This window comes from Microtus pennsylvanicus, chromosome 10, assembly GCF_037038515.1.
Source record: "Microtus pennsylvanicus isolate mMicPen1 chromosome 10, mMicPen1.hap1, whole genome shotgun sequence".
NCBI classification, from domain to species: Eukaryota; Metazoa; Chordata; class Mammalia; order Rodentia; family Cricetidae; genus Microtus; species Microtus pennsylvanicus.
The window spans coordinates 55,740,034-55,765,566 of NC_134588.1; the positions used below are offsets into that span (position 1 = coordinate 55,740,034).

At 42.2% G+C, this 25,533-nt stretch overlaps 2 protein-coding genes across 2 annotated transcripts in view; both read right to left on the bottom strand.

Moving 5' to 3' along the window:
- Positions 1 to 10,495, bottom strand: part of Fmo4 (flavin containing dimethylaniline monoxygenase 4) — a 56,185-nt gene extending 45,690 nt beyond the window's left edge. Inside the window, exons 1-2 of the mRNA XM_075987462.1 lie at positions 10,326 to 10,495; positions 8,788 to 8,925 (exon numbers count right to left, since the gene is read on the bottom strand). The gene's annotated coding sequence lies outside the window, so the exon portion shown is untranslated. The remainder of the gene's footprint in view (positions 1 to 8,787; positions 8,926 to 10,325) is intronic.
- Positions 10,496 to 16,480: 5,985 nt separating this feature from the next.
- The window catches only part of Fmo1 (flavin containing dimethylaniline monoxygenase 1), a 36,082-nt gene continuing 27,029 nt past the window's right edge, over positions 16,481 to 25,533 (bottom strand). The window contains exons 6-9 of the mRNA XM_075988431.1: positions 23,473 to 23,672; positions 20,649 to 21,004; positions 20,035 to 20,107; positions 16,481 to 17,224 (exon numbers count right to left, since the gene is read on the bottom strand). Of these exons, the coding sequence (XP_075844546.1) occupies positions 16,882 to 17,224; positions 20,035 to 20,107; positions 20,649 to 21,004; positions 23,473 to 23,672 (972 nt within the window). The 3' untranslated portion in view covers positions 16,481 to 16,881. The remainder of the gene's footprint in view (positions 17,225 to 20,034; positions 20,108 to 20,648; positions 21,005 to 23,472; positions 23,673 to 25,533) is intronic.

Genomic DNA, 25,533 nt, shown 5'->3' on the forward strand with positions numbered 1-25,533 from the left:
CTGAGCCAGAGTCCAACTTCAAAACCAGCTTTATAAATTTAGAAATATGGTTTAATATTACTTACACAACCCATTCAGTTTTCTTGATATTTCCTATCGGGCAGGTATTTTTCCATCTGTCAGTATCCAAACATCCAGGGTCCCTTGAATTTCTCAAAGATGAGTGTTTTCCTGTGGAGATAAGAACAGAACCCTGCCCCCATTCTATATGTTTTTCTTACCACCTGTATGAATATCATCATTGTGGATAAGTTGTCATTTCTCCTTTCCAAGAGGTTTCTCCTCTTCAAATCGAAACTTTATTAATTTTGATGGTATCCACAATTTTTCTTCTCCTGTGGAAACAAGAGCAAAACCCCTTCCCCAACGTAGCACATCTCCTGGCTTCCACTGAGAGGTCAGCACATCTTTGAAATAAATCGGTTGATTTAGTTCAGCAGACTTTTCCATTATCCAATGTCTTTCTGCTGCTGTCGTTCCTTTCTCATTAGCGTTAAGAAAATTCAAGGTTAATAAAGCATTATGTAATCTATTTCTGGGGGTATTTTCGGTCCCTTTCTGTTTGTTCAGCATATCCTTTATAGTACGATTTGATCTTTCTATAACTGCCTGACCTGTAGGATTATTTGGTATACCTGTAATGTGTTTTATATTATAATAATCAAAAAAGCGTTTCATTTTCTTAGATACATATGCTGGACCATTGTCTGTCTTTATTTGTGCAGGTATACCCATGATGGCCATAACTTCCAATAAATGTGTGATTACTGAATCAGCCTTTTCTGAGCTCAGGGCAGTAGCCCATTGAAAACCTGAATACGTGTCTATGGTGTGGTGTACATATTTTAATTTACCAAATTCCATAAAGTGGAACACATCCATCTGCCAGATTTCATTTCTCTTAGTGCCCTTTGGGTTACTCCCTGCAGGCAACGGTGTTTGATTATAGAAAGAACAAGTAGGACATCTCTTTATAATGTCCTTAGCTTGTTGCCAAGTAATGGAAAATTCTTTCTTTAGGCCTTTACTATTGACATGATGCTTCTTATGAAATTCTGAGGCCTGCAACACACTTCCAATCAATAATTGATCAATCTCAGCATTGCCTTGGGCTAGAGGACCAGGCAGACCTGTATGGGAACGGATGTGTGTTATGTACATCGGACAAAGCCTGTTCCTGATTATGTCTTGTACCTGGATAAACAATGAAGTCAACTCTGTGTCATCTGGTATAAATTCAGCGGTTTCAATATGCAAGATAACTCTTTCTGCATATTGTGAATCTGTAACTATATTAAGAGGTTCTTTAAAATCCCTTAGCACCATAAGAATGGCATATAATTCTGCCTTCTGGACAGAATTATAAGGGCTTTGTTCCACCTTACTCAAATCATCTGACTTGTAACCTGCTTTCCCTGATTTATTTGCATCAGTATAGAACGTACGGGCTCCAGTTATTGGAGCATCACGTACAATTCTAGGAAGAATCCAAGAAGTTCTTTTTATGAGGTTAAGTCTACCACTTTTGGGATAGTTGCTATTAATTTCTCCCAAAAAATTAGCACAAGCTCTTTGCCACGGTTCATTGTCTTCCCATAACTTTTTTATTTCTTCTGTAGTAAAAGGCACTATAATTTCTGCTGGGTCTATACCTGCTAGTTGACGAAGTCTCAGCTTACCTTTTATAATTAATTCAGAGACTTTTTCCACATAAGTTTTTAATTTTTTACTTGGTTTATTAGGTATAAATATCCACTCTAAAATAATATCTTCCCTCTGCATTAGAATCCCTGTAGGAGAAATTCTGGAAGGCAATATGACTAGGATGCAGCTAAGATTTGGGTTCACCCTATCCACATGTGCCTCCTGTAATTTTTCCTCAATCATTGTCAGTTCCTTTTCTGCTTCAGCTGTCAGTTCTCTTGGACTATTCAAATCTTTATCACCATCTAAGGTTTTGTTTAAATGAACTATTAGATCAGGTGTTATCCCAACATCTGGTCGTAGACTGGAAATGTCTCCTAACAATCTTTGGAAGTCATTAAGAGTCTTTAAGCGGTCTCTCCTAATTTGTGCCTTTTGCGTTTTAATTTTCTCTAACCCTATTCTGTAACCTAGGTAATTAATAGAGTTTCCTCTTTGAATCTTTTCAGGGGCAATTTGTAATCCCCACCTAGGCAAGACTTTCTTTACTTCTTCAAACATCCTTTCTAAAGTATCTTTATTTGAATCAGATAACAAGATGTCATCCATGTAATGATAAATAATGGACTTGGGGAATTGTTTACGAATTATTTCCAATGGCTTACTTACAAAATATTGGCACAGTGTAGGACTATTGAGCATACCCTGTGGGAGGACAGTCCATTGATATCTCCTATTGGGCTGAGAATTATTATAAGTAGGCACTGTAAAGGCAAATTTTTCTCTATCCTTTTCTTGTAACGGTATAGTGAAAAAACAATCTTTCAAATCAATAACTATAAGAGGCCATCCTTTTGGTAACAGAGAAGGCAAAGGAATTCCAGATTGTAGTGAGCCCATAGGTTGAATTACTTTGTTGACAGCTCTTAGATCTGTCACCATTCTCCATTTACCAGATTTCTTTTTTACAACAAACACAGGAGAATTCCAAGGGCTGGTTGATTCTTCAATGTGGTGAGCATCTAGTTGCTCCTGCACCAGCTGTTCCAATGCCTGTAGTTTATCTTCAGCTAGAGGCCACTGTTTGATCCATATTGGCTTCTCAGTTAGCCATTTTAAAGGTAGGGCTGTTGGTACCTCTAAAGGTTTGGTATTTGCTGTATGTTCTTGTACAGCCTGAATGGCTAGTGACCTTTTTCCATAATACCTCATCATATACTTCCCAGAATTATGAGTTCCTGGAACTACAGGAATGTTAATCTGGGTATTCCATTGCTGTAGCAGGTCACGGCCCCATAAATTTATGGCAATATTGGCTATATATGGCCTTAGTCTTCCTATTTGCCCTTCGGGCCCTATGCATTCAACCCATCTTGTGCTTTGTTTTACACGAGATAGGGTTCCAATTCCCAGGAACTGAACATCTACCTCTTGAAGAGGCCAATTCGGATGCCAAGATTCTGGGGTAATGATACTTACATCCGCACCTGTGTCTAATAAGCCTTCAATAAAAGTGCCATTTATACAGACTCTTAGCTTTGGTCTTTGATCATTAATAGAAGTCTGCCAAAATATACGTTTACTCTGTCCAACTGGGTTTTTTGACTCATCCTCCACATGGATTTCATCATTTAGACCAGTATTACTTTTTACAGCAGAAATTGGAGCTTTTAATTTTCTTGGTGAGGCACGTTCTCCACTGTGACTGGGAATGACTGGGCCACTGTTGGCTTGGGGGCCTGCGAGAGGCCCCTCAAGGAGTTTCCCGACGGTATCGGGTTGCCTTGTTTGTCTGTTGTTGACCTGCATTCATTGGACCAATGTCGGCCTTTACCGCATCTCCTACATATACCTGAAGGCCTAGGTCTCCTATCTTTGTCATTCCCAGAGGAGATAATATTCCTAGAAATTCTGTGCCTGCAATCCCTTTTCAGATGTCCTAATTTACCACAATTAAAACACCTGGCAGTTTGATGTCTCCTCATTGCTGTGGAAATCGCTTCTCCTACCCAAGATTCATCGTTATAGCTAAACGTCTCAACATTCATCGTATGCTGAATCCATTCATCCATAGGTGCTGATCTAGACTTTAAAGGCCCAATTATCTTTTTGCATTCTATGTTTGCATTCTCAAAAGCTAGAGATTCAAGAAGTATTCGTCTAGCTTCTGGGTCTGTTACCCCTATGTCCAGAGCCTTAATTAATCTTTGCAAAAAGTCAATAAAGGGTTCTCTCTGTCCCTGCCTAATTCTGGTATATGATTCAACCCTTTTTGCTGGATCTTGTATCCTATTCCAAGCATTTAAAGCTGCTTGGTGACATAGACACAGTACTTCATCATCATAAAGAGCTTGGACCTGTGGATCAGCATATTCTCCTGCACCAAGAATTTGATCTTGGGAAACCTCAATACCTTTTGCTCTTCCTTGCTGTTCCATATGTTTGGATTCTTCTCTGAAATAAATTCCAAACATCAAGGAAGGTCCATTATCTAAAACTGCAGACACTAACTGATGGAAATCATGGGGGGTAGCTCTAGCATTAGAAGCCCAAGTCCTTATCATTTCCTTTACGTATGCAGAGTGCAAGCCAAAATTAACAATAGCTTGCTTAATTTCTTTTAGATCATTCATTGCTATTGGCGTCCATCTAGCTTCTCTGACTCCCTTTGAGCCTTTAGAAGTTGACGCTTTGTCAGAATTAAGTATAGGGTATGCTGCTAAAACCTTTGGTAAGCCAGTTCTAATAGCTGGTGTTGGCATTGTATACTGTCCTTGTGCCTTATTACTCTGTTCACCAGCTCCAATCATTTCTTCAATCATTTCAAGTCTTTTTATTATTGTCTCTTTTGAATCCTTAATCTCCTGACCTGCATGAGTTTCTAGTAAAGATTGTATGGTTCTTAGGAGTGCCATGATCTTCCTAAATGATAGAATATGCAAAAAAATACTGAAACCTAGTAACCAGTAAATTAAGTTATCCCCATAGTCATATAAACCTTGCATGATATAACCCATTGTATTGGTAACCAGAACAGTAAAATTCGCGTTGGAAACGAGAACTGCCATATTACCTATTATCCAGCAGGTGGCGCTGTTGCCAAGTCTCGACGAAAACACGGTCCTGTTTCAGAGTCCGCCTAGTATTTGTTAAAAACTGGAAAATGTAAGTTGCTCAACAAAGTAAATGTAATTAAATCAATTCCAGAGATGGAACCAGAAACCAGAATCCAGGGGTAGGGAAGAGCAACCTGGAAGCCGCTTATGCCTCCACGTGACAGAGTCACCCTGAGGGGTTGCAGCTTTCAGCAACCACGTGCTCTGGTTCGCGCCACTTAAGAGCTGTGCTTGCAAGGGAGATTTGAAAACGACTCAGAAAAGAGCAAATCACGCGGGCAGAGACTTCGCGGGCCTGTGGAGTTTAAATCCACAGGCAGCGGCTGAGGAAGCAACTGCTCCCGCCAAGCTGAACAAGCGCCCGCCAAGCCGAACTTGCGGCCGCCAAGCCGAACTTCCGGCCGCCAAGCCGAACTCGCGGCTGCGAGCCGGGAGAGGTTCTAAAACCAAACGTTGGGCGCCAAATGAAGGCGTAAGTCACAAACAATGCCAATTTGGGATTATGATTAATAGGGTGATATTTATTTAAAGGGGAAAAAACTTACAGATCACTTTCAGCCCTCTGCGTAACCAGGAAGGAAGTCAAGTCACCGGCGGAGCAGGAAGTGAAGAGAGCGAGGAGAGGGAAGTGGCTGCTTTTTTAAAGGGAGAGAGACCACGCCCCAAGGGGCTGGTATCTCAGCGACGATAGGCTGGAGGAGTGGGAGGACCTCCCGCAACAGGACTCAAACTATGTAGTGTTAGAAATACTCCTATTTACTCTGGAGATGAAAGTGGAATCATAGTTGATTAAACATTACAGGTTCTGGAATTGGGCTATTTGATTTAAAAAGTGGTCTTACCTCTATTTAGTTGTGTGACCTTGGACTAGTTGTCACTCTTCTGTGCACCTTGCTTTTCTCATCAAGAGAATGGGGGTGATGGTGAAAATCACTAGAGTTTTTGTGAAGGTTAAATGACTGGTATTTGTTGGAAGGGTTCAGAAGTCCACGTGTTACTAGCAAGTGATCAATTAAATCCAGCTTTTGTTTTTATTATTGTGTTTAGTTAGTACATTTTACCCAGTGAGACTCCTATATCCTCTCAGTATTAATGTACATTGCATTCTGTGTCTCAGAGGCTCAAGCAGCTCCACCATGTTGGACTGGGCGGGGCAAGCAGCCAATCCCTGTATTTGATTATCACAGCTTAGATCCTTAAGAGCTTAGCATTTTAATACCACAAAGCTAAAGTGTTCCTGGACAGTAAAGAATTACAGATTCACAATAGGACATATTCAGACATAAAAGACCTCTAAATGGGTCATAATGTTATATAAAGTACGTAGGCTTGGAAGAGTGAAGAAAAAGAGTATAGAAAGTTAATGCTTTAAAAAAAAAGCAGTAAAGTCTTTAAAGAGACAGAGTACAGATAGTCATAAAAATAAAGAAAATAAGCCATGTAAAAATGGAAAATTCACAGAGAGCCTGGATTCTGTGTATTATTTGGTTTCTTTAAAATTTTTGACTGTGAAGGAGCTAAATACCGAAAGACATTTCATTATATGGGCTGCCAAGCTAAACCAGAATGGATATCATAAGGGTATTATGACTTCAGAATTTGAGTCTAAGGATATGATGCTTTGGAAAAGAGGCTCTTCTTTTGTTTTCACAGAAGATGAGAACCTGTGGATTGCTTCCAGACCAATAATATGGTTTCATGGACCCCACCCTCCTGAAAAGTTGCCATATATACCCTCAAAAAATTACTTCACTCAACTGCTGACTAAGATGAACTTAGCAGACAGGTTATACCATGAAAGACCTGAATCATAGTGCCCCTATTCAGCATGAAGCCTTTTGTAGAGAAATAACTGTGACCATATTCCCAAATATTGTTTATAAATGTTCTTTTACATTTAAGGGTGGATATGATAAAAATATGAATAATTTACATTGGTATAAATTTTGCTTTGTTGACATAAATTTAAGGTCAATTTTGTTATATGTATATGTATTTCTGATCTTGATTAAGGTAATGTCATTGTGCAGTTCATTTAAAAATGTAATATATAATTAGGAAATATAGGTTGTTAATGAATAATCATCAATAATAGTCAAGCTTGTAGTCAGTTAGATTTTCTCGATATCGAGAGATATATTTCAGTTAGATAGGCATTCTTCATATCTTTCAAAGTGTACAAAATATGGCATTTAATGTTTTAATAACTTAGGGCTTTTCATGACAATGAGACACATCTGCTCCTGGCAGCACAAAGCTACTTTCAGAGGAAGATGGGCATCAAAGAGACTCCTTATGGAGTTTGATAGCCATTTGGGCAAGAAACTCTACTTGCTTGGACTGTTGCATAAATTGGACATAAAAAACTCACAGAGAGAGGACTGCTGAACTTGCCTAAAGGTGATATGATTCTTCGGGGTTCCTGATTCATGAAAGAGTCTACAAGACATTCTGCAGGATACAAAAGAAAGTGACTGAACAGTCTTTGAAATGTCCTGTTTCATGGAAAAGTCTGCTGGATACTATTGGCCTGAAGGCCGTAGATGGATGGCCGACTGTACAAAAGAACTTTAGGTGACTGTCCAGGCAGCGAGATGTCTCTGTTATTTCTAGAGTTTTGGAAGTTGCTTATTTCTCATTAACTTAGGTAATATTATATCCTTCTGGAGTCTTTGATAGAGTTGAAAAATGGTTAGTTATAGTTATAGTTTTCCTTTGTTATGATAAAAGATAAAATAGATAGAAATATTATAACTGTAATTCTTGCTTTATAACTGTTTTGCTATATGTAATTTTACTATGTTAAAGTTAAAGCCTTTCTTTTTTTAAAAACAGAAAAAGGGGAAATGGTGTAGGAGGATCTTTTGCCTATGTGCCACTTTCATTGGTTAAATAAAGAGACTATCTTGCCCTTTTAATAGGGCAGAGAATTAGGTGGGTGGAATAGACAGAACAGAATGCTGGGAGGAAGAAGGCAGTGTGGCAGACGCCATGGCTCTCCTCTCCAAGGATGGATGCTGGTTAGACTCATGCCAGTAAGCCACAGTCAAGTGATAATACACATTAATACAAATGGGTTAATAAAGAAGTAAGAGTTAGCCAATAAGAGGCTAGAGATAGTGGGCCAGGCAAGGTTTAAATGAATACAGTTTCTGTGTAATTATTTCGGGGATAAGCTAGCTGGGCAGCTGGGAGCCGGGCGGAATGAAAAACAGGCCTGCTCAGCCTGCCACCACTCCTCATTACTGCAAAGAATGGAACCATAGGCCCATATAAATGAATGTTCAGTCACCAGAGAGTGGCACTATTTGAAAAGATTAGAAGGATTAGGAGCAGTGGCATTGTTAGAGGAAGCATGCCACTGGGGTGGGCTTTGAGGTTTCAAAAGCCCATGCCTAGCCCAGAGTGTCTCTCTCTCTCGCTTCTTTTGGATCAGGGTGTAGTTCTCATCCACTGCCTGTAGGCTGCCATGCTTTCTGCCATGATAATAATGGACCAAAACTCTGAAAGTGTAAGCAAGCCCTCAATTAAATGTTTTCTCTTATAAGAGTTTCCTTGGCCGGGTGGCAGTGGTACAGGCCTTTAATTCCAGCACTCAGGGAGGCAGAGGTAGGCAGATCTCTGTGAGTATGAGGCCAGCCAGTCTACAGAGTAAGTTCCAGGACAGCCAGAGCTACACAGAAAAATTCTGTCTTGAAAACTAAATTAAAAAAAAAAAAGAGTTGCCTTGGTCATGTTGTTCACAGCCATAGAACAGTGACAATAGCAGCTGCTGGAAAGTTATTGGACTCACCTCCCAACAACAACAACAACAACAACAACAACAACAACAACAACCAAAACACTCTCTGATAGACTGCTGGTAAATAAGAAAAATACCTATGCTAATGGACTGTGTAAACAATATCATATTATTTACATAAAAGGACCCATCACAAAATATTTACTTGCTGCTCATTCCTTCCTATCTTTCTTGGAAAAGCTCGGAGAGGTAGCTTCTGGAAATATGCAAACATGGCAAACATACCTGTGGATTCTCTTGAGTTGAGAAGAACACCTGGATTGCTTCCCACCAGGAACAAAACGGCCTTCACCAAGAAGAACACTTGAACTGCTCGGCCACTAAGAGAAGGTCTGAAGTGGTCAGATCTCTGCTCTGCTCTGTCTTTCAAAGACACAGGAGAAGTGGTTGTTGATTAAATTGGTGAAGTAGAAAGTATGCGAGTAGAATAGACTACAGCAAAGGAATCTGGCCACTGCTGTGCCCTGGGGACATTTCAGTGCAGGGACTTAAGGGACTGAACTAAGAGTGGAAATCTAAGTGAGGAGCCTCAGAGATTAGATCTGAGAAATAAAGTCTTAGAGACAATGAAAGCAGCGAACCAGGCCGTGGCATGAAGGAGAGAGGCAGACATACAGACGGCACATGTGGTAGGTCCTGTCGAGCAGCTGGCCCTGGTAAAAATCCTGACACAATGTCTTTTGCCCAGTCTGGAGTGGACCATGGGATAAAACTGGACCACAGCACCAGTCTTTCTAGTGCTGACTATTAGCTGATCATAGAGACACATCTGTATACTTCAATATTAGGATTTGAGTACCATGATCTTCTGATAGTGGTAGCCATTTGAAAATGTATTTGTATCAGTAAGGGAAGGTCATAAGGGAGATGGAGATGGAGAGATCTGAGTTCCGCTTCGGTTTCTGCCTCTAAGCAGGTACGTAACCTTGGCCAAAATTCTTGAAAAGGTAAAGTTAAAGTAGTTTTTTCTTTCTATCAAGTTTGGAAGTATCATGTCTGAGACAAAATTACTCATAAAATAAAAAATCCACAAGAAAGGAAGGAAGGAAGGAAGAGAGGATAGAAGGAAGGGAGGAAGGAAGAAATAAAAAGAAAGAAAGAAAGAAAGAAAAAAGCAACACAAACTTCAAACAAAGCAAAAACCCAACAAACAGCCAAGGAAAATCCAGAGCCAACAATCAGTTATGAAGTCTATCTTGAAGAGCTAAGAAAATGTGGCATCTCTGTCAATTCTAAAAACGCTAAAACATGAGAAATACTTGTATTACTCTCTGGCTGGGAGACCTGAGTTTCTGAACTTGGACCTTTGTACAACAGCAAAACCCCACCTCATACCTGCCCTACCAGCAAACAGTTCTGAGATGTGGGAAACATAGGTGACAGCAGGTGGCAGAATCGACTAGGGCTTCTAGGGAATCGCCACTTGATGATGAGCTAAGCAATTTACTGTCACTGTGCTTGCCTGGTTTTTTTCTATTTGGGTGTCCAAGGGTCGTTCACTGCAGTATTATCCCGAGATCAAAATGAATAGAGTGGGATCACTGAAGAACCCATGGCTGTGACTGACATGGGGCCTTCCTGTTGGACAGCCTCCTCCAACTTTGCTCTACTTTCTGTCTCCTCGACTCTATTGTGCTAACTTCAGTCAATGGCCTCCAGGAGCAAAGCACACTCCTGCAAAAACACACTCTCCCTTCAGCATCTGCACTAACAGTTTTTGGAAATATTTCCTCTTGAGGGCAAAAACAACCCAGGGCACTTACCTTGCAAGCATAGAGCAGATTCTAGGATTTAAAGCCAAAAGTGGGAAGTCAAAGGTGATGTTTGTTTTATGACACAAGGAAGAACTTCTATCTCAGAGTCTTGTCTTAAGAAGAGAAAAGAGTGCTGACTTTGATTGAACTCTTCTCACTTCAACACAAAAGCCTGTTGCATCTTCCACCATGCTGTTGACAACAGGGAGTTGTGTTAAGAGAAACTTGACACTTCTGCAATCTCTGTAGATGTCTGAGTGACAGCTTAGAGAGCAACTTTCAGATGGGAAAGAGTCCTTCCCCTTTCCCACACCCTCCTCAGGACAAGAGCTAAAATTTCAAAGTACTAAAGGCCATGCTATTATCATTGCTGACTTTGGAGGGTGCCAAACTCTCATCCTTCTCAGCAACACCCTGACTTTATTCTCTGTCTTTATTATATATTTTTATTTTTGGAGAATTTTTATATGTATTCAATGAAATATGATCATATTCACCCAGTACTTCCAGCCAACTTCCCTCATCCTCCCAACACATTCCAACACAATGGCTTCATTTTCAGTTTGATAGCTAGGAACACTAAGTAATACTGCCCATGTGTGGATGGTATGGCTTCATTGACTGGAGCTTGGGAAACCTACCAGTCCCTATTTGAGTCTCCTCTTAAACCAGCATAGGAGCTATGAAAATAAAAGGAAAGAAATAAAATAAAAAGGATAAAATAATCTAGGCCACCACATTCTTCTATGCTTGGTGTTCTTCTTTCTCTCTGTCCCTTCTTTTCTTTCTTTTATGACATAGGGCTTTTCTGTGTAACAACCCTCGCTATCCTGGAACTTACTCTGTAGACAAGGCTGGCCTCAAACTCACAGAGATCTGCCTCTTTCTGCCTCCAGAGTGCAGGGATTAAAGGCAATCGCCACTGCTGCCTGATGCTTTGATGCTTCTAACTCAATGTTTGTGGTTTTGACTTTCAAAGTTCCTGAGTGGGTGTGTACCTCAGATTCTATCAGCAGAGGGGGCTGGTAAAAACTGAGGACATAAAATACTTTCTAGGCATTCACCTGGTCTCAGGAAGAGCAAGTGACGGAGGAGCAGTGGTAGTAACACCAAGGAACCAGGGCTTGTTCTCCCTCTCAGTGCTTGGAAGTCACCAGAGTGATGGTGTCCTATCTAGGCTTGTCATTGAAGGATGTTCTCCGCCATGGCTCATTGATCATTTTCTGAACCAGAAGTCAGATATGCAAACAACTGAAGGAGTCAGGAAGGCAACATGAATAAAGGTGGACAGATAAGACCCGACTGGGAAGCCCAGTGACAGTCTGCTCAGTTTAAATGCTGTCCTTTGGGAGCAACGGCCCAATATCTCAAGGCTCTAGACTCATTTCTTTCTCATGTTTGAGACAGGGTTTCTCTATGTTCTCTGTTTTTTTTTAACCTTTCAAATTTGCTATCCATGTGTGTGAACTTCCTCAGAGCTGAGATTATAATTACCCATACCCATTCCTGGTGTTTTTAGCAGCAGGATCTAGCTGTAAACCCCTCTGTGGTTTCTGTGAGCAAGCACCACTTATTACAGGGGCATTTGCCTTGTGAAACCAGGGGAGCATGCGTGTATTATGCCCATGGGTCCAGCAAGAGGAACCTAGTGTGTGCATTCCTCATTCTGGTATCTGCACCACCCTGAGAGGCAAAATGTGCCTACAGCTGCACGTCTGGCTCAGGAGCCAGTGTGGGTGTGCTGCTGAGCTCAGGTGTCCTGTGACCCTGTCACCGAGGCTCTCCTTTACCCTCTGCTCATGCTTGCTGTTGCACCATTAGGTGGGCTTGAGGACTGTGTCTCTGTGACTTTGCAACTTGCCTCACAATGTGGTCAGAGCACCAGGTATAGACACAAAATGGGCTTACTGAGTGAGTGGAGCAAGGAGAGGTTCTGAGTCCTCAGACTTCCTGGACTCCAGGGGTTGCAGTGAAGGATTTCTCAGGCCTTCTTGTTCCAAACCCACTGATGCTCAACCTTCTGTGAGCCTGGGACGGGGGCGGGTCCAGAGGAGGTAGACTCCTGGCTCATTATGTTTTCCAAATCTTTAGCTTTTCCATTTCAACTGAGTTTATTTGTAAGTCTCTCAGTTTAGAGTGAGCTAAGGTGAAAGGAGACTAGACCTCAGAAGTAGCACACTGGGTTTAATCTTTAATACTGACTAATCTTTGGACCCAAAGAAAACTAGAAAACCACTCTGAGATGCAGTATTCACCTAAGCAGGGGAAAAACCTGAAGCTGAGACTGATGATACAGAACCCTTGTCCCTGTACACATTGTCTGAAGTTAAAGGACTGTAGTGCTTTTGAGACCAGTTTTGATTACATCACTAGTACCAAGCCAGAAACAACTACAAAACAAGACTCTTCCTCCTAAACCCCAATGAAAAGCAAAACGGGAAAAGAGAAAAAAACCCACATCAAAGGATTATGTATTAAACAAAGCACTAAGCACAAGAATAGCTACTTGTCCATTCTCTGCCTTGCCACCTCCTGTCCTTCCTCCTCTCTAGAAAGAGTGTCTCAGAGTTATGTTTAACATGGAATGGGAAAACAAGCAGGCACACAGAACTGTAAACTCTCTGGAGTTGAGAAGACATGGATCACTTCTGTGCTAGCTGATTATGTGTGTCAACTTAACACAGACTAGAGCCATCAGTAAGGGAGGAGCCTCAGTTGAGGAGATGCCTCTAAGAGATCCAGCTGTAAGGCATTTTCTCAATTAGTGATCAATGGGGAAGGGTCCAGCCCATGGTGGGTGGTGCCATCCCTGGGCTGGTGGTCTTGGGTTTTATAAGAAGGTAGGTTGAACAAGTAAGAAGAAGCAAGCCAGTAAGCAGCTCCCCTTCAGGCCTCTACATCAGCTCCTAACCCTAACCCTAACCCCCTTGCTGTCCTGGAACTCTCCCTGTAGACCAGGGTGGCATGGAACTCACAGAGATCTGTGAGTTCCTGTCTTTGCCTCTTGAGTGTTGGGATTAAATGCATGTGCCACTACTGCCTTGCTTGACATTTTTATTCAAACTACCACAGTTACTGTTTGTGCATGGCCAAAGATTGTGGGGATTGTATAACATCCTGGGCATTTGGTATTCACGAAGTAGGAATCGGGATTTTTCTGGAGCAGAATGGAGATCCTTTGTGGCAGGCAGACCTTCACCACTTCGGGAAAGTTCTTTTGCTCTTGTAATCCTGGAGATTGAACCCAGAGCCTCACACATGCTATATGGGGGCTCTGCCACTAAGATACATCACCAGCCCTTTCAAAAATTATTTAGAGACATAGTCTCACTATGCTACTCATTCTGGCCTCTGCCTTCAGCCTCCTAAATGGTTGGGATTACAGGCATGTGCCTCTACGCTCACACACTTTGTGTTCTCTGTTCACATGTGTAAGTTCGTTTGAAAGCCATGGGGCAGCCTAGGGTGGCATTCTTCAGTTGCCATCCTTACCCACTTTCTCCAGTCCTCTAGTGAAATTCCACCACACTCCCACCCCACTCCAGAGATACCAGGTCGCCTAGGCTAGCTGGCATATGCAAAGCACTGGTAAATGGTCCTCGTTGTCTTTAGAGGGAGCCAGACTCACAGCCTTCTCAGTGACAGGTACCTAGGCGCTCCACCCAGTCTTTTACTGTGCCTCCTAAGAGCTGTCAAAGAGGGAGAAACTTATTCAGACCACCAGGCTCTTCCGTTCTCTTCTATTCCCAGAAATGTCATTTTGATTTTCAGGAGTCACAAGAAATTCGAGTGGGTGTGTCCGTCTGGATCAGCAGAGGTTGCTGATAAACTACGTTTAGTAAGACTAGAAATAAGTTCTTTTTTTTCCCTAGACATTCGTCTGGGTGTAGGAAGAGCAACCGAGGAACTCGCAGTAATAACATCAGGGAACAAGGGCTCGTTCTTATTTTCCCTAAATGAAGCCACCATAGTGATGGTGTCCTATCTAGGCTTGCTGTTGAAGGATGTTCTCCACCAAGGTTCATTGATCATTTTCTGAACCAGAAGTCAGAAATGCAAACACCTGGAGGAGTCAGGAAGGCAACACAAATAAAGGTGGACAGATAAGACCTGACTGGGAAGCCAGCGGTCTGCTCAGTTTATCCAAATGCTGTCCTTTGGGAAGAGAAGCCCAATACACTGAGGCTTTAGTCTCAGCCTGTCCCTCCTCTCTTCCCTCCTTCACTCATTTCTTTGCTTCCCCTCCCCTCTCCTCTTCCAGGTTTTGCTGTGTAGCCCAGGCTACCCTGAAATTATGGGGATCCTCCTCTTTCCCTGTGTGAGTGCCTGGACAGTTTCCTCGCCCACCTTTTGTTTCTCGAGTCTGTGTGCAGGGAAGACATGTAACATGAGATACACTATCTTAATTTTTCAGGGAACAGTATAGGATTAGTAACTGTAGGGACTGTTTACAGCCAATTTATCCAGTTTTCTTCTCTTACATAATTGAAACTTCATACCAATTGTATAACAACTGTTCTTTCCTATGGTTGCCCCTTAGCAACTACCATTGTGTTCTTTGCTTCTACAAATTAGAAAATTATAGCTGCTTCACATAAGTAGAATCATATGGCGCTTGTCTTCCTAGGACAGGGTTAGCATAATGTCTTACAGGTTCATCTATCTTTGTAGCAGATCTTTCTTTCTTTCTTTCATTCGTTTTTATAGATAGGGTCTTATTATGTAGCTCTGGGTGGCCTTGAACTTACTATATAGACCCTGCTGGTTTAGTAACTTATTTGGTCAACATTACACAGCTAGTAAGTGATAGCGCCCTTTGGTCCTAAGGTTTAGGCTTGCTTCTCTAAGCAAACCTCCAAAGTTAGGCATGTGGAAAGACCAAGAGAATTGGTATAGTAAATGGGCATCTCAATTTAAGGCTAGTCCAACAGGGAGTGCTGAAAGAGTATATGATAAACGATTTCAGAAACTATAAAATTGCCCCAAGAGACTGGTTACTTCAGAAGCTCTTCTGATTTACAGGGTCGGGAGAGCCAGAGTGTGGAGCCACTGTGATCTGGAGCATCTGTGACCTGTCTCATGCGGGCCACTAATCAGCTCCTTCCCGATCCTCATTAGACTCCCAAAGGAAGTTAAAGTATCAACTTCTCTGCGGGGCTCTTTAGAAGTCCTCCTGGATGTTCTCAGTGGGGGCCAGTTTTCTACTCTGACTGCCTGCTCCCTAGTGAAATGGGTCAAGAGGGATATTAGAGAGAACCCTGGGAGCCAGCGGGGCAGGTTAAAGGGAAATAATCTTTATTTAATTTAGCCCCAGCACCCACTCTTGTCTGATGCCAGAGTTCTCCTCTTGTGAGGTGAGGCTTCATATATAAGCCTATTAAATAAGTGAAAAAGCCCAAGCTTGCCCCTGGCAAGTTACCACACTTTTATCCTATGTGATTGCAAGAGGAACTGGCTATATATAGTCTGGTCAAATATCGCTTTTGAGATGGTGTTTGCATTGATTTCTCTCTTTCTTTTCTTCCTAATAGAGGTGTCTTGGCTGTGTTCTTTATCTAATGAGTTCCAGTGAAATGGGTTGACTCTTAAGAAGAGGTGCCCCTCCCACCTCCTAAAGCAGCCTGATAAAGGACATTTGGAGCAGGAGGCCTATACCCCCTTGAAAACTGTCTAGCTCATTGACCTGCCACCTCCTTTTTTTTTAATTACTTGTTTTTTATTTTCTGTACACTGTATTTTTTTTTGCCTGCATATATGTTGGGCATCAGATCCCCTGGAACTGAAATTATAGACAGTTGTGAGCTGCCATGTGGATCTTGGAAATGAACCCAGGTCTTCTGGAAAAGCAGCCAGAGCTCTTAACCTCTGAGCCATCTCCCTGCCCCCATCTTTTTAGGGACTTTATTCATTACCACCCACATTCTTTTTTTTTAATATTTATTTATTTATTTTATTAGGTATACAATATTCTGTCTGTGTGTATGCCTGCAGGCTAGAAGAGGGCACCAGACCTCATTACAGATGGTTGTAAGCCACCATGTGGTTGCTGGGAATTGAACTCAGGACCTTTGGAAGAGCAGGCAATGGTCTTAACCACTGAGCCATCTCTCCAGCCCCACATTCTTTTTTCTTCCAGTCCGCAAAAAAAGAGAACAAGAGGCCAGTTGGTAGTACAAGTTTCTTCTACTTTATTTATAGACAATCAATATATTTGAGTGCAATCCAAGATTCTGCGAGGTAGGGGTTTTCATGAGGCTTCAGGAAAAGAGTGTTCAGGGGAAAGAATACTCAGAATGTTCTCTGGGGCAGCTCCTCCCTCAAAATGGGCCTGGATCCTCCCAGCGCTTTAAATGAACAAAATTGTTGGGTATTATCTTTTTGAATTAAACCCAATAAAGTTGTTGGAGGCTCAAAAATACCAGGGTGCCCGTGGGGTGAGCTGGGAAGGGGAGGACTTGGGTTTCACTCTCTGGACGTGGTTTATGACTACGAAGGCAAACTTACTATATTAGAGGGGTGGGAGCATAGCACTCCTTGCACCTGAAAGGCCAGTTAGATCTTATACTTACAGGAAAACCAAGAAAACAGCCACAAGAAAGGCCAGAAAACTAAAGAGTTTGAACAAAGTTTCAAAGGGAGACGGGGACTCTGGTACAATTCGAGTTTTGGTGGCTTTTAGCGCCCTGTCCCACTGGGTCAAGATGGCATTTCTGGCTCCTTCCCATTTTCCTGGACCAGTCAGGCGAAAATGATATGGTGTGCATGGGCCAAAGAAGATGCTCAGAGCCAGGCGTGGGTCAGTCAGGAGCATGGCCCGCAGATCCGGTTTTGCCTTGATAGAGGTCAGGAGGTCATCAATGTATGGTATATAGTCTGATTGCAAAGCCTTGCAATAGCACAAGCCAAACCTTTCCAACAGGAAGAAACAGAAGAAAAGAAATGACAGTCATGATGATGATAATCCTAGAACAAGGAAATTAAATCTCTGTCCAAAGTAAACTCTGCCACTCAGTTGGGAACAGCCTGGTGTGATCTCCCATTATGCATGGGCATCTAAAATGGTCTCTTCCTATTTCTTTTGTTACTTCTTTGGAACAAGGTTTCAAAATGTCACCAAGACTGGCTTCTCACTCATGGAAATCTTCCTGTCTCAACCTCCCTTGGTATAGGAGGGTCTTCTGTTTGTATGTTGTTTTCATTGGTTGAATAAAGAGACTGCCTTGGCCTTTTGATAGGGCAGAACTTATGTGGCAGAGTAGATAGAACAGAATGCTGGGAGGAAGAAGGCAGAGACAGAGAGCCGCCATGAAGCTGCCAGGTCAGACATGCTGAATCTTTCCCGGTAAGCCACAACCTCATGGTTCTACACAGATTATTAGAAATGGGTTGAATCACTGAAAAAGCAGGGGATAAAACCAGACTCTCTGAATATGGCAGACAATGAGGGCTGCTGAGAAGCCAAGGACAATGGCACTGGGTTTTGATCCTACTTCATGTTCTGGCTGTGTGGGAGCCTAGCCAGTTTGGATATTCACCTTCCTAGACCAGGATGGAGGGGGGAGGACTTTGGACTTTCCACAGGGCAGGGAACCCTGACTGCTCTTCAGACTTGAGAGGGAGGGGGAAAGGAGTGGGGGGAGAGGGAGAGGAGTGGGAGGAGGGGGAGAGGAGTGGGAGGCTGGGAGGAGGTGGAAATTGTTTTTTTCTCAATAAAAAAAAAGAAAGTTAAAAAAAATTCAAAACACACACACACACACACACACACACACACACACACACACAAAAGAATTAGCCAAATAGAGGCTAGAGCTAATGGGGCAGGCAGTGTTTAATTAATACAGATTTCCGTGTGGTTATTTCGGGGGTTAAGCTATCCAGGGCCGGGAACGTAGCCCTCTCCTCTTATTACACTTTCTAGTGCTAAGATCACAATCATGAGTCACCACACTTGGCTTCAATCTTTCTTAAAACTCAATTGTTTCTTCTTTTGTATAATATGACAAGCCACAAAATTCTGTAGAGTGAAATTCTCATACCTTTCCTACTAATCCTTTGACTCATCGGCTGGCTCCTGTGACAGGAAGGTTCTACACTACCCAGCAGTTGTAATTATTTACCCATTGTACTGACATCCTATAATGTGACAAGACCATATTCTAGACTGAGCATAAAGGAAAAACATCAGAGCTGGAGAGAAGGCTCAGCAGTTCAGAGTTCCCAGCACCCACATGGAAGCTCATAACTGCCTGTAACTCTAGTTCCAGGGGTTGGATATTCTCTATGGCCTATGAAGGCCTCTGCATGCAGGAGATGCAGGCACGCATGTACACATATGTCCACACCACCTTTTAGAGAAGAAATATCTGCAATGCTTTTATTGTTTTGAACCTTAATGCTTAGACAAAGCTAGAGCAACATCTGAAAGTGAGAATCTATGAATGAGACAAGTCACTTAATAAAATGGAATAATTAATTAAAAAAGGCCTTATTCTTAACCTCACATTGACCAGAGTTTCACTATGCAGTCTAAGCTGGCTTCAGACTCGCAGCAATCCTCCTGCTGTAGCCTCTCAAGCACTGAGATTACAGGTATAAAGCAATGAATTTGGATAATTATCTCTCAGTGCGCATATACATGTGTGTGGCTGCATTTATATATGCAGGCGTACATGTGAATGTGTGTGTATGTGTATAGAGGCATGAAGACAAGCTGGGATGTTGTTCCTCAGGCCCTTTTTTGAAAACAGACCTTTTTTGAAAAATTTCCAAGTATGCTAGGCTGGCCAGTCAGTGAGCCCTAGGAATCTGCCTTCTCAGAACTGAGAATTGAAAGCATTTCCCAGTACAGATGGCTTTTATTCATATTCTGGGGACCAAACTTAGGTCTTGATGCCCACAAGGTACTTTACAAATGAAGTTATCTCCCTAGCTCATTTTAAGATTTCCCTCTTTCAAAAATCCCCCATAGAACTCTTTAGATTTTAAGTGAAGATTTGCTCAGCAGAAAGTAAAACAGATAAAGTCAGAGATAATTTTTGCTGCTTGGGAGCCATAGTAGATGATGGCCATGGCTCTCTTTGTCACCCATGTTCCTTCTATTCCCTTTGGCGCTTGAGTGGGCATGAAGAGCAGAGCATAAGCAGCACCTCATCTGAATGCCCGCTGGAAATGCTAACAGCTTCTGTGTCTACTGTAGGGCGTCTCCATGGCAACACAAGGGCAGCATTGACAACGCACAGTGAGTGAGCACGGCTGCATTGCGACAAAACCATGTAAGTCACCCTGGTTTAAACTGTATCTAACTAACAAAAATTGAAAAATCTTTATCTTCCACAACCATTTGAAAATGAAAATGAGAAACTAGGTCAGTGGGTCTGTATCAGAGGGCAAGGTCAGCTGACTCTTGCTTTAGAGTAAGGACTTGGATGAAAAACAAAGCCAGTAGAGACTTCTTGAGTAAACAGAGCCTCTGGGGAAACATAGCTCTGCCTGCTGATTGTGGATAAAATGTGAGGTACCGTGCCTGGTCTTTGCGGGTTCCTTACTAGATGATTCTGGGAGTTTAAAGATGCCTTAGTTGAACCCCTTGCCTCCTCTCTCTGTACACAGGCTCTCCTAAGTTTTTCTTCAGTCTCAGACACCTCTCTTTGCCTCATCTCCACTTCACTGTTTCGTCACCTAGGCTGTCATTCATAAAGACCCCCATTAGCGCACTCACCCACTGTGCTTGTTTTTCTTCCTTTCATTAACTTCTGCCATCATGACACTTGGGGGTGGTACTGTGGTCGCACCTATAAGATGAACACACGACAGCCCAGTTTAGCTTTAGCTCTAGGTTTTGGCTGATGGACACGGTTGCTTTCTTGTTGCTGATCCCCCATTTTTCATGTACCCAGCTACTTACCTGTTTTTCTTTTTTTTTTCTTTTTTTTGGTTTTTCGAGACAGGGTTTCTCTGTGGCTTTAGAGCCTGTCCTGTTCTGCAAATGTGTCAGTTGCCTGAGATGACTGGTGTGTTCCTGGCATTAACACTATTGACTGATGAGTGGCCCTCTCACTAGCTACTTAATGTGATAGAACGTCAAACCCGGTTTGATCAATGGTGTCATTTAATCGTCTGAAGCTTTAATTTTCATTGAACAAGTTGATTCAGTCAAAATACTAGGGAGGCACGTGTTTTTCTAATTCCTGATTTATCATTTGTGCTGTGGTGACGTGTCACTATGCCAGAATAATTCTTGTTGAATGGATTCCATTTTTAATGTCCAGGATTAAAGTTCACAAAGCAAACAACAACTTAATAAATGTGCCCAGCTATTTCTCACACAGTTACCTTTTAGGACCTGAACAACCCATCGAGCTTGTGTTTCTCCTGTGGGTATCATGGAGCCCAGGGGTTTGATGAGGCCAATCACAGCCAGAGTTGGTTTGGGCAGATGCGCAGGCAAGATGTACTTGTACAGTGATGCTTGGCCATCCTCAACTTTCACTACAGATTCGTCGAGGAAAGGGAAAGCAAAGGTATATCCAGTGGCAAAGACGATGATATCGATAGGCTCTTCCTTTGGGGTGTTGTTAAATATGACAGAGTTTTCCTTCACCTCCTTGATACTTGACTTGATCAACACTTTCCCAGTGATGATACGGCCTGGGAGCTCATCATTTAGCACAGGCTCTCTCAGCTGAGTCCTAAACAAAAACATGAGCAGAGAGAGCTGTAGGTCAACCCTGGAGTCTTCTCTTTACTCTCCTTGGCGGGACCAGAGCTGCCAATCTTGGACGAACCATATCCAAGAGTTAAGAAATATGTTTACCACTTACTGGAGTTTGAAAGCCGAAGAGACGGCCAGGGCCTGCTGCAGTCTCTCTTTCTTGTGTTGACTTTCAGCATTCGGCTACTACTATCATTCTAGAGACAGCAGAATGCTGAAGGACCACAAGGGAAACCAGGAAGAATTGTGCAAGGAAATCACCATCGTGTGCCAAAGGAACACAAAGAGCATCATCTTTTTCTGGTATACCCCTTTCTCAAGAGAGAAATTTTTTTTTTTTTTTAGTAGCTTTGCTGTGAGTTGAACGTGGTTATGGTGAATGCACAGAAAGAGAGTGTATGGTAAAATGGAAACAGAAGAGAGTAGGCGCTCATAAGCACAGTCTCTTCTACAGTGTGTCAAATGGTCCTTAGGGACTTCTCCTGTTCACCTGAAAAGTACAGATACTGACATCTGAGTAAGGTGAGAAAGCTTATGAAAAGGTTGTGCGAGTGGGAATTTTAGAAATGGAAAAGAACTGACTACATCAAAGAGAGACGGACTTGTACGTCTTCTGTACTGTCGTCACCTAGATAAAACCTATGGCAGCAGATGCTTTCGTGGAAAGAGCTGGGGCTCTCAAGAGGTCTAGAGGGAATAGAGGGAATAAGGAAAGATGTGACAATGGTAGAGGGAAGCGGCAAGAGGGCCGCACTCAGAGACAATCCCTGCCCATCACCATTGTGATCTGGGGCCACCCATCCATAGTGGTCCTGAATGAAATATGGAGGCGACCAGAGAGAGTTTGCAGGGCACCTGGCAATGAATCTGAATTTTTGTGATGGCTATTCTTGGCTGTCAATTGACCACATCGGGAATTAACAAAAAACTCAAGTTGCTGGGGACATTTGTAAGGGATTTTTAGGTCTGAAGACCCATCTTAAATCCAGGCCATGACTTCTTGTGGCAGCTGAAAGACAGAAAGAAGGCTTTGCTCTTTGCCTGCTTGTCCTTGTTCTGTCCGGTAAGTCCACTCCTTCACTGGAGTTAGAACCTACTTATTTTAGATTCTGACATATACTGAAGTCCATCTGAGACTTTCAACCTTGTAGACTGAATAACTTCTGTGTTTTTGGTCTTTCCACCACTGGACAACTAGCTGGACCACAGCCTATAAACCCCTCTAATAAATCTCCATATATTCAAATGAATGAAAAAATACATATCTGTTCTCTTCCTCTAATACAATGGTCTCAACATAATGAATGACAAAGTGACACTTAGTTCTTGCTAATGGGATAAGCTGGAGGTTTTAGTTAAAGGTTAGACTGAAATCAAAATGGTCACAAAGGCAGGAAGGCCCTGTCCCTACAGAGACACCTTAGGGTAACTATTAGACTCAGCCCACCCCCAAGTGATACAATGAAAGTTGCTTTTTTCAACAGTCAAAGACAGGATAATCTTCTGTTTGCTGGATCTGAGGCCCAAACTCTTACTAATTGAGCTAGGGCAAGTGACTAGAGTTTTCTGCCTTAACTTTTCCACCCCAATAGACAGAATATAATAATACTTACCTTGAAGAGTCATTGGCAAGGTGGAACACAGAAAACTGCCTACAGAGCACTGGCTAGTTCGCTCTTACTGTGAGTAAACTTTTTTTGGTACCTTTTTTGTTTATTGTAGCATTACTCACATTAACCATGCCCTGCCAATAACCCAAGTTTCCAAGAAAAAAATTACTAAATAAATAAATGTGGTTTATGCACACAGTGGAATATTGTTTACTCCATAAAAACAAGGAAATCCTCCAGTAAGCCAGTCAGAGAAGGGGGAGCACTACACAGTACCATTTATATGAAGTGTCTGAAATACACTCATCCAAGCAGAGAGCAGAACATTACCAACAGGTGGAGAGAGGAGAATTGGGGATTACTGCCCAATGGTGTCACATCTCTGCTACATGAGAGAAACGCATTCTAGATATCTGTCAGGGAAGGTTTTTTATTATGCTTTGTTTTTGAGATTATAATATAATTAGGACATTTCTCCCTTCCCCTTATTCACTCCAAACCCTTCCTACTCACCTTCAAATTCATGGCCTCTTTTTACACTAATTACTATTACATGCATATATGTATATGTAAATGTATGTGTATTTACATATATTGTCTTTTTGTAAAAATGTGCTGTATTTTTTCTTTGTATTTATTTTACATCCTGGCTGCAGTTATCTCTCTTTTTCCTCCCAGTTCCTCCCCTTTATCCTCTCTGTTCCCACCCCCCACCCGCTCCTCCTCCTTTTAATGATAAACTTGTATGAGGTTTTTTTTAAACACTCAACCTTCTCACTGCTATTGGAAAGGTCAACACTCTCTCTTCATAACCCCCATCGTCAGATCCATTTACCTGTCTTCAGGAGCCACACCGTAATTCACATGGTTGAACCAGCTGTTCATCTTTTTTGATATCAACCAACTCACAATCGGAGTTGGGAGAAAATTTCTGAACATGTTCTGAAATCGTGTCATGAATATCATGTCCCACGGGTAACCTGAATCAAAGACACGGCTGATCACCCATGCCCCTCCGGTGGTGCTGAGGAACACCTGGAACCAACCAAAGAGTTACAGGGGTGAAGACTGATATAATATGTCTGTTACTGTGAAAACGCACACCTGACAAGATAATCTTGGTTCCTCCCATAGTTTGGACTTACAGAGCATTAAAACACCACAGGATGTTCACCAGATTGAGAGATGATAGCAACTTACAGAGAGCTTTAAGTCTCATATGAGAAGGCCACAGACTTTTGGTTGTAATTTTATATACCCACTGGAGGCATTGAGAACAGGGTACAGCAGAAATGGGGAGTTGTCTACAAAGGTGATATCAATATAAGTACTGTCTTGACCGGCAATACAACTCATTAAAGTATTAATTTGGGTATTCCCTCCTTCCCACCCTCCCTCCCTCTCTTCCATCTGTCCTTCTTTCTCAGTCATATTGGCCATTTGACCATTTTCATTTACCTTTTAGCTGATGAGGCTAAGAAAATAGTGTTTTGATATCCACACTGTAATTAATTTTCTGAATAACTGTTCAGAAAGCAAAACATTTGCCTACCCAATCTGTTGTTTGCTGATCCAAGCAGACTGAACACATTGCTTCTTCTCCTACATAACTGAGGCATGAAGGGTACAGCCAGTGTTGTTACTTTTGTGCAATGGTATTACATCATGGACAGTGGGCACAGCCCTGGAAACGTGGTATGAGCCTCAGGCTCATCAGAGGTTCTGAGAGGAGCAAGTTGCACTGGCTGATGCTGCCCCTTTGTCATGATACAGCATGGTAGACATCACTTCTACTTCAAACCAGGGGCACAGACATTTCTTTGTTAATTCAAAAGTGACAAGATAAATGTCAAAGCATGATTTTTTATTACAGGAATGTCCAGATAATTAGGGAAGGAGAAACAATGTTCACACAGGTGGAGACTGTAGTGGCCCCAATCCTTCTAAGTTTTGTTTTCAGAAGTTTCTTTCTTTTTCTTCAGGACAATGTCACCAAATTGCTAAGTTTCTTCAAATCAATTAACTGATGTTTTAGTGAATGAAGAGTTCCTTTGTCTAAAGTAATGGGAGGATCTCAAAGTTACACACCCTCGATATTTTTCTTCATACTTCCCCCCCCCCACTTATTTATCTGGCATCTTTTTCTGCTACAGCTTCGTGCTCCATGAGAGTGGTTCTTGGTTTGTTGGATTGGTGCATCCTGAGTAGGGAAAGCTCACTTTGTACCAAATATAAATGTATTTTTCCAGTATAAGAGAGAGATCATGCTGGGCGGTGGTGGTGCATGCCTTTAATCCCAGCACTAGGGAGGCAGGGGCAGGTGGATCTCTGGGAGTTCAAGGCTAGCATGGTCTACAAGAGCAAGTTCTAGGACAGTCAGAGCTGTTACACAGAGAAACCCTGTCTTGAAACACACACACACACACACACACACACACACACACACACACACACAGATCTTTGCTGGTGTGGCAAAGAGGAAATAAAGACAAGAAAGTGGAAAGGCCAAAAGCAGTCCTTCGGTAAGAATTTAAATGGAAGATTTGAACCAGATCATGGAATGCTTTCCATAATTATGACATTTATCACAATGTTTGACATTTATTATGATGTCAAGGGAACCTCAACTGAAGAACTGCCTCAATCAGGTTGGCCTGTGGTCACATCTGTGAGAGACTGTCCTGATTGATGATCAATACAGGAGATCCCAGCCCATTGTGGGCAGCAGCAGCGTCCCTGAACAGGAGGGCCTAGGTTGCATAAGAAAGCTAGTCGAACATAAGCCAGGGAGTAAGTCAGTAAGCAGTGTCCCTTGGTGGTTTCTGCCTTTACTTCCTTCACTGATAGACTTTGACCTGGGAGTTTCAGCCAAATAACCCTTTTCTTCCCTCGAACT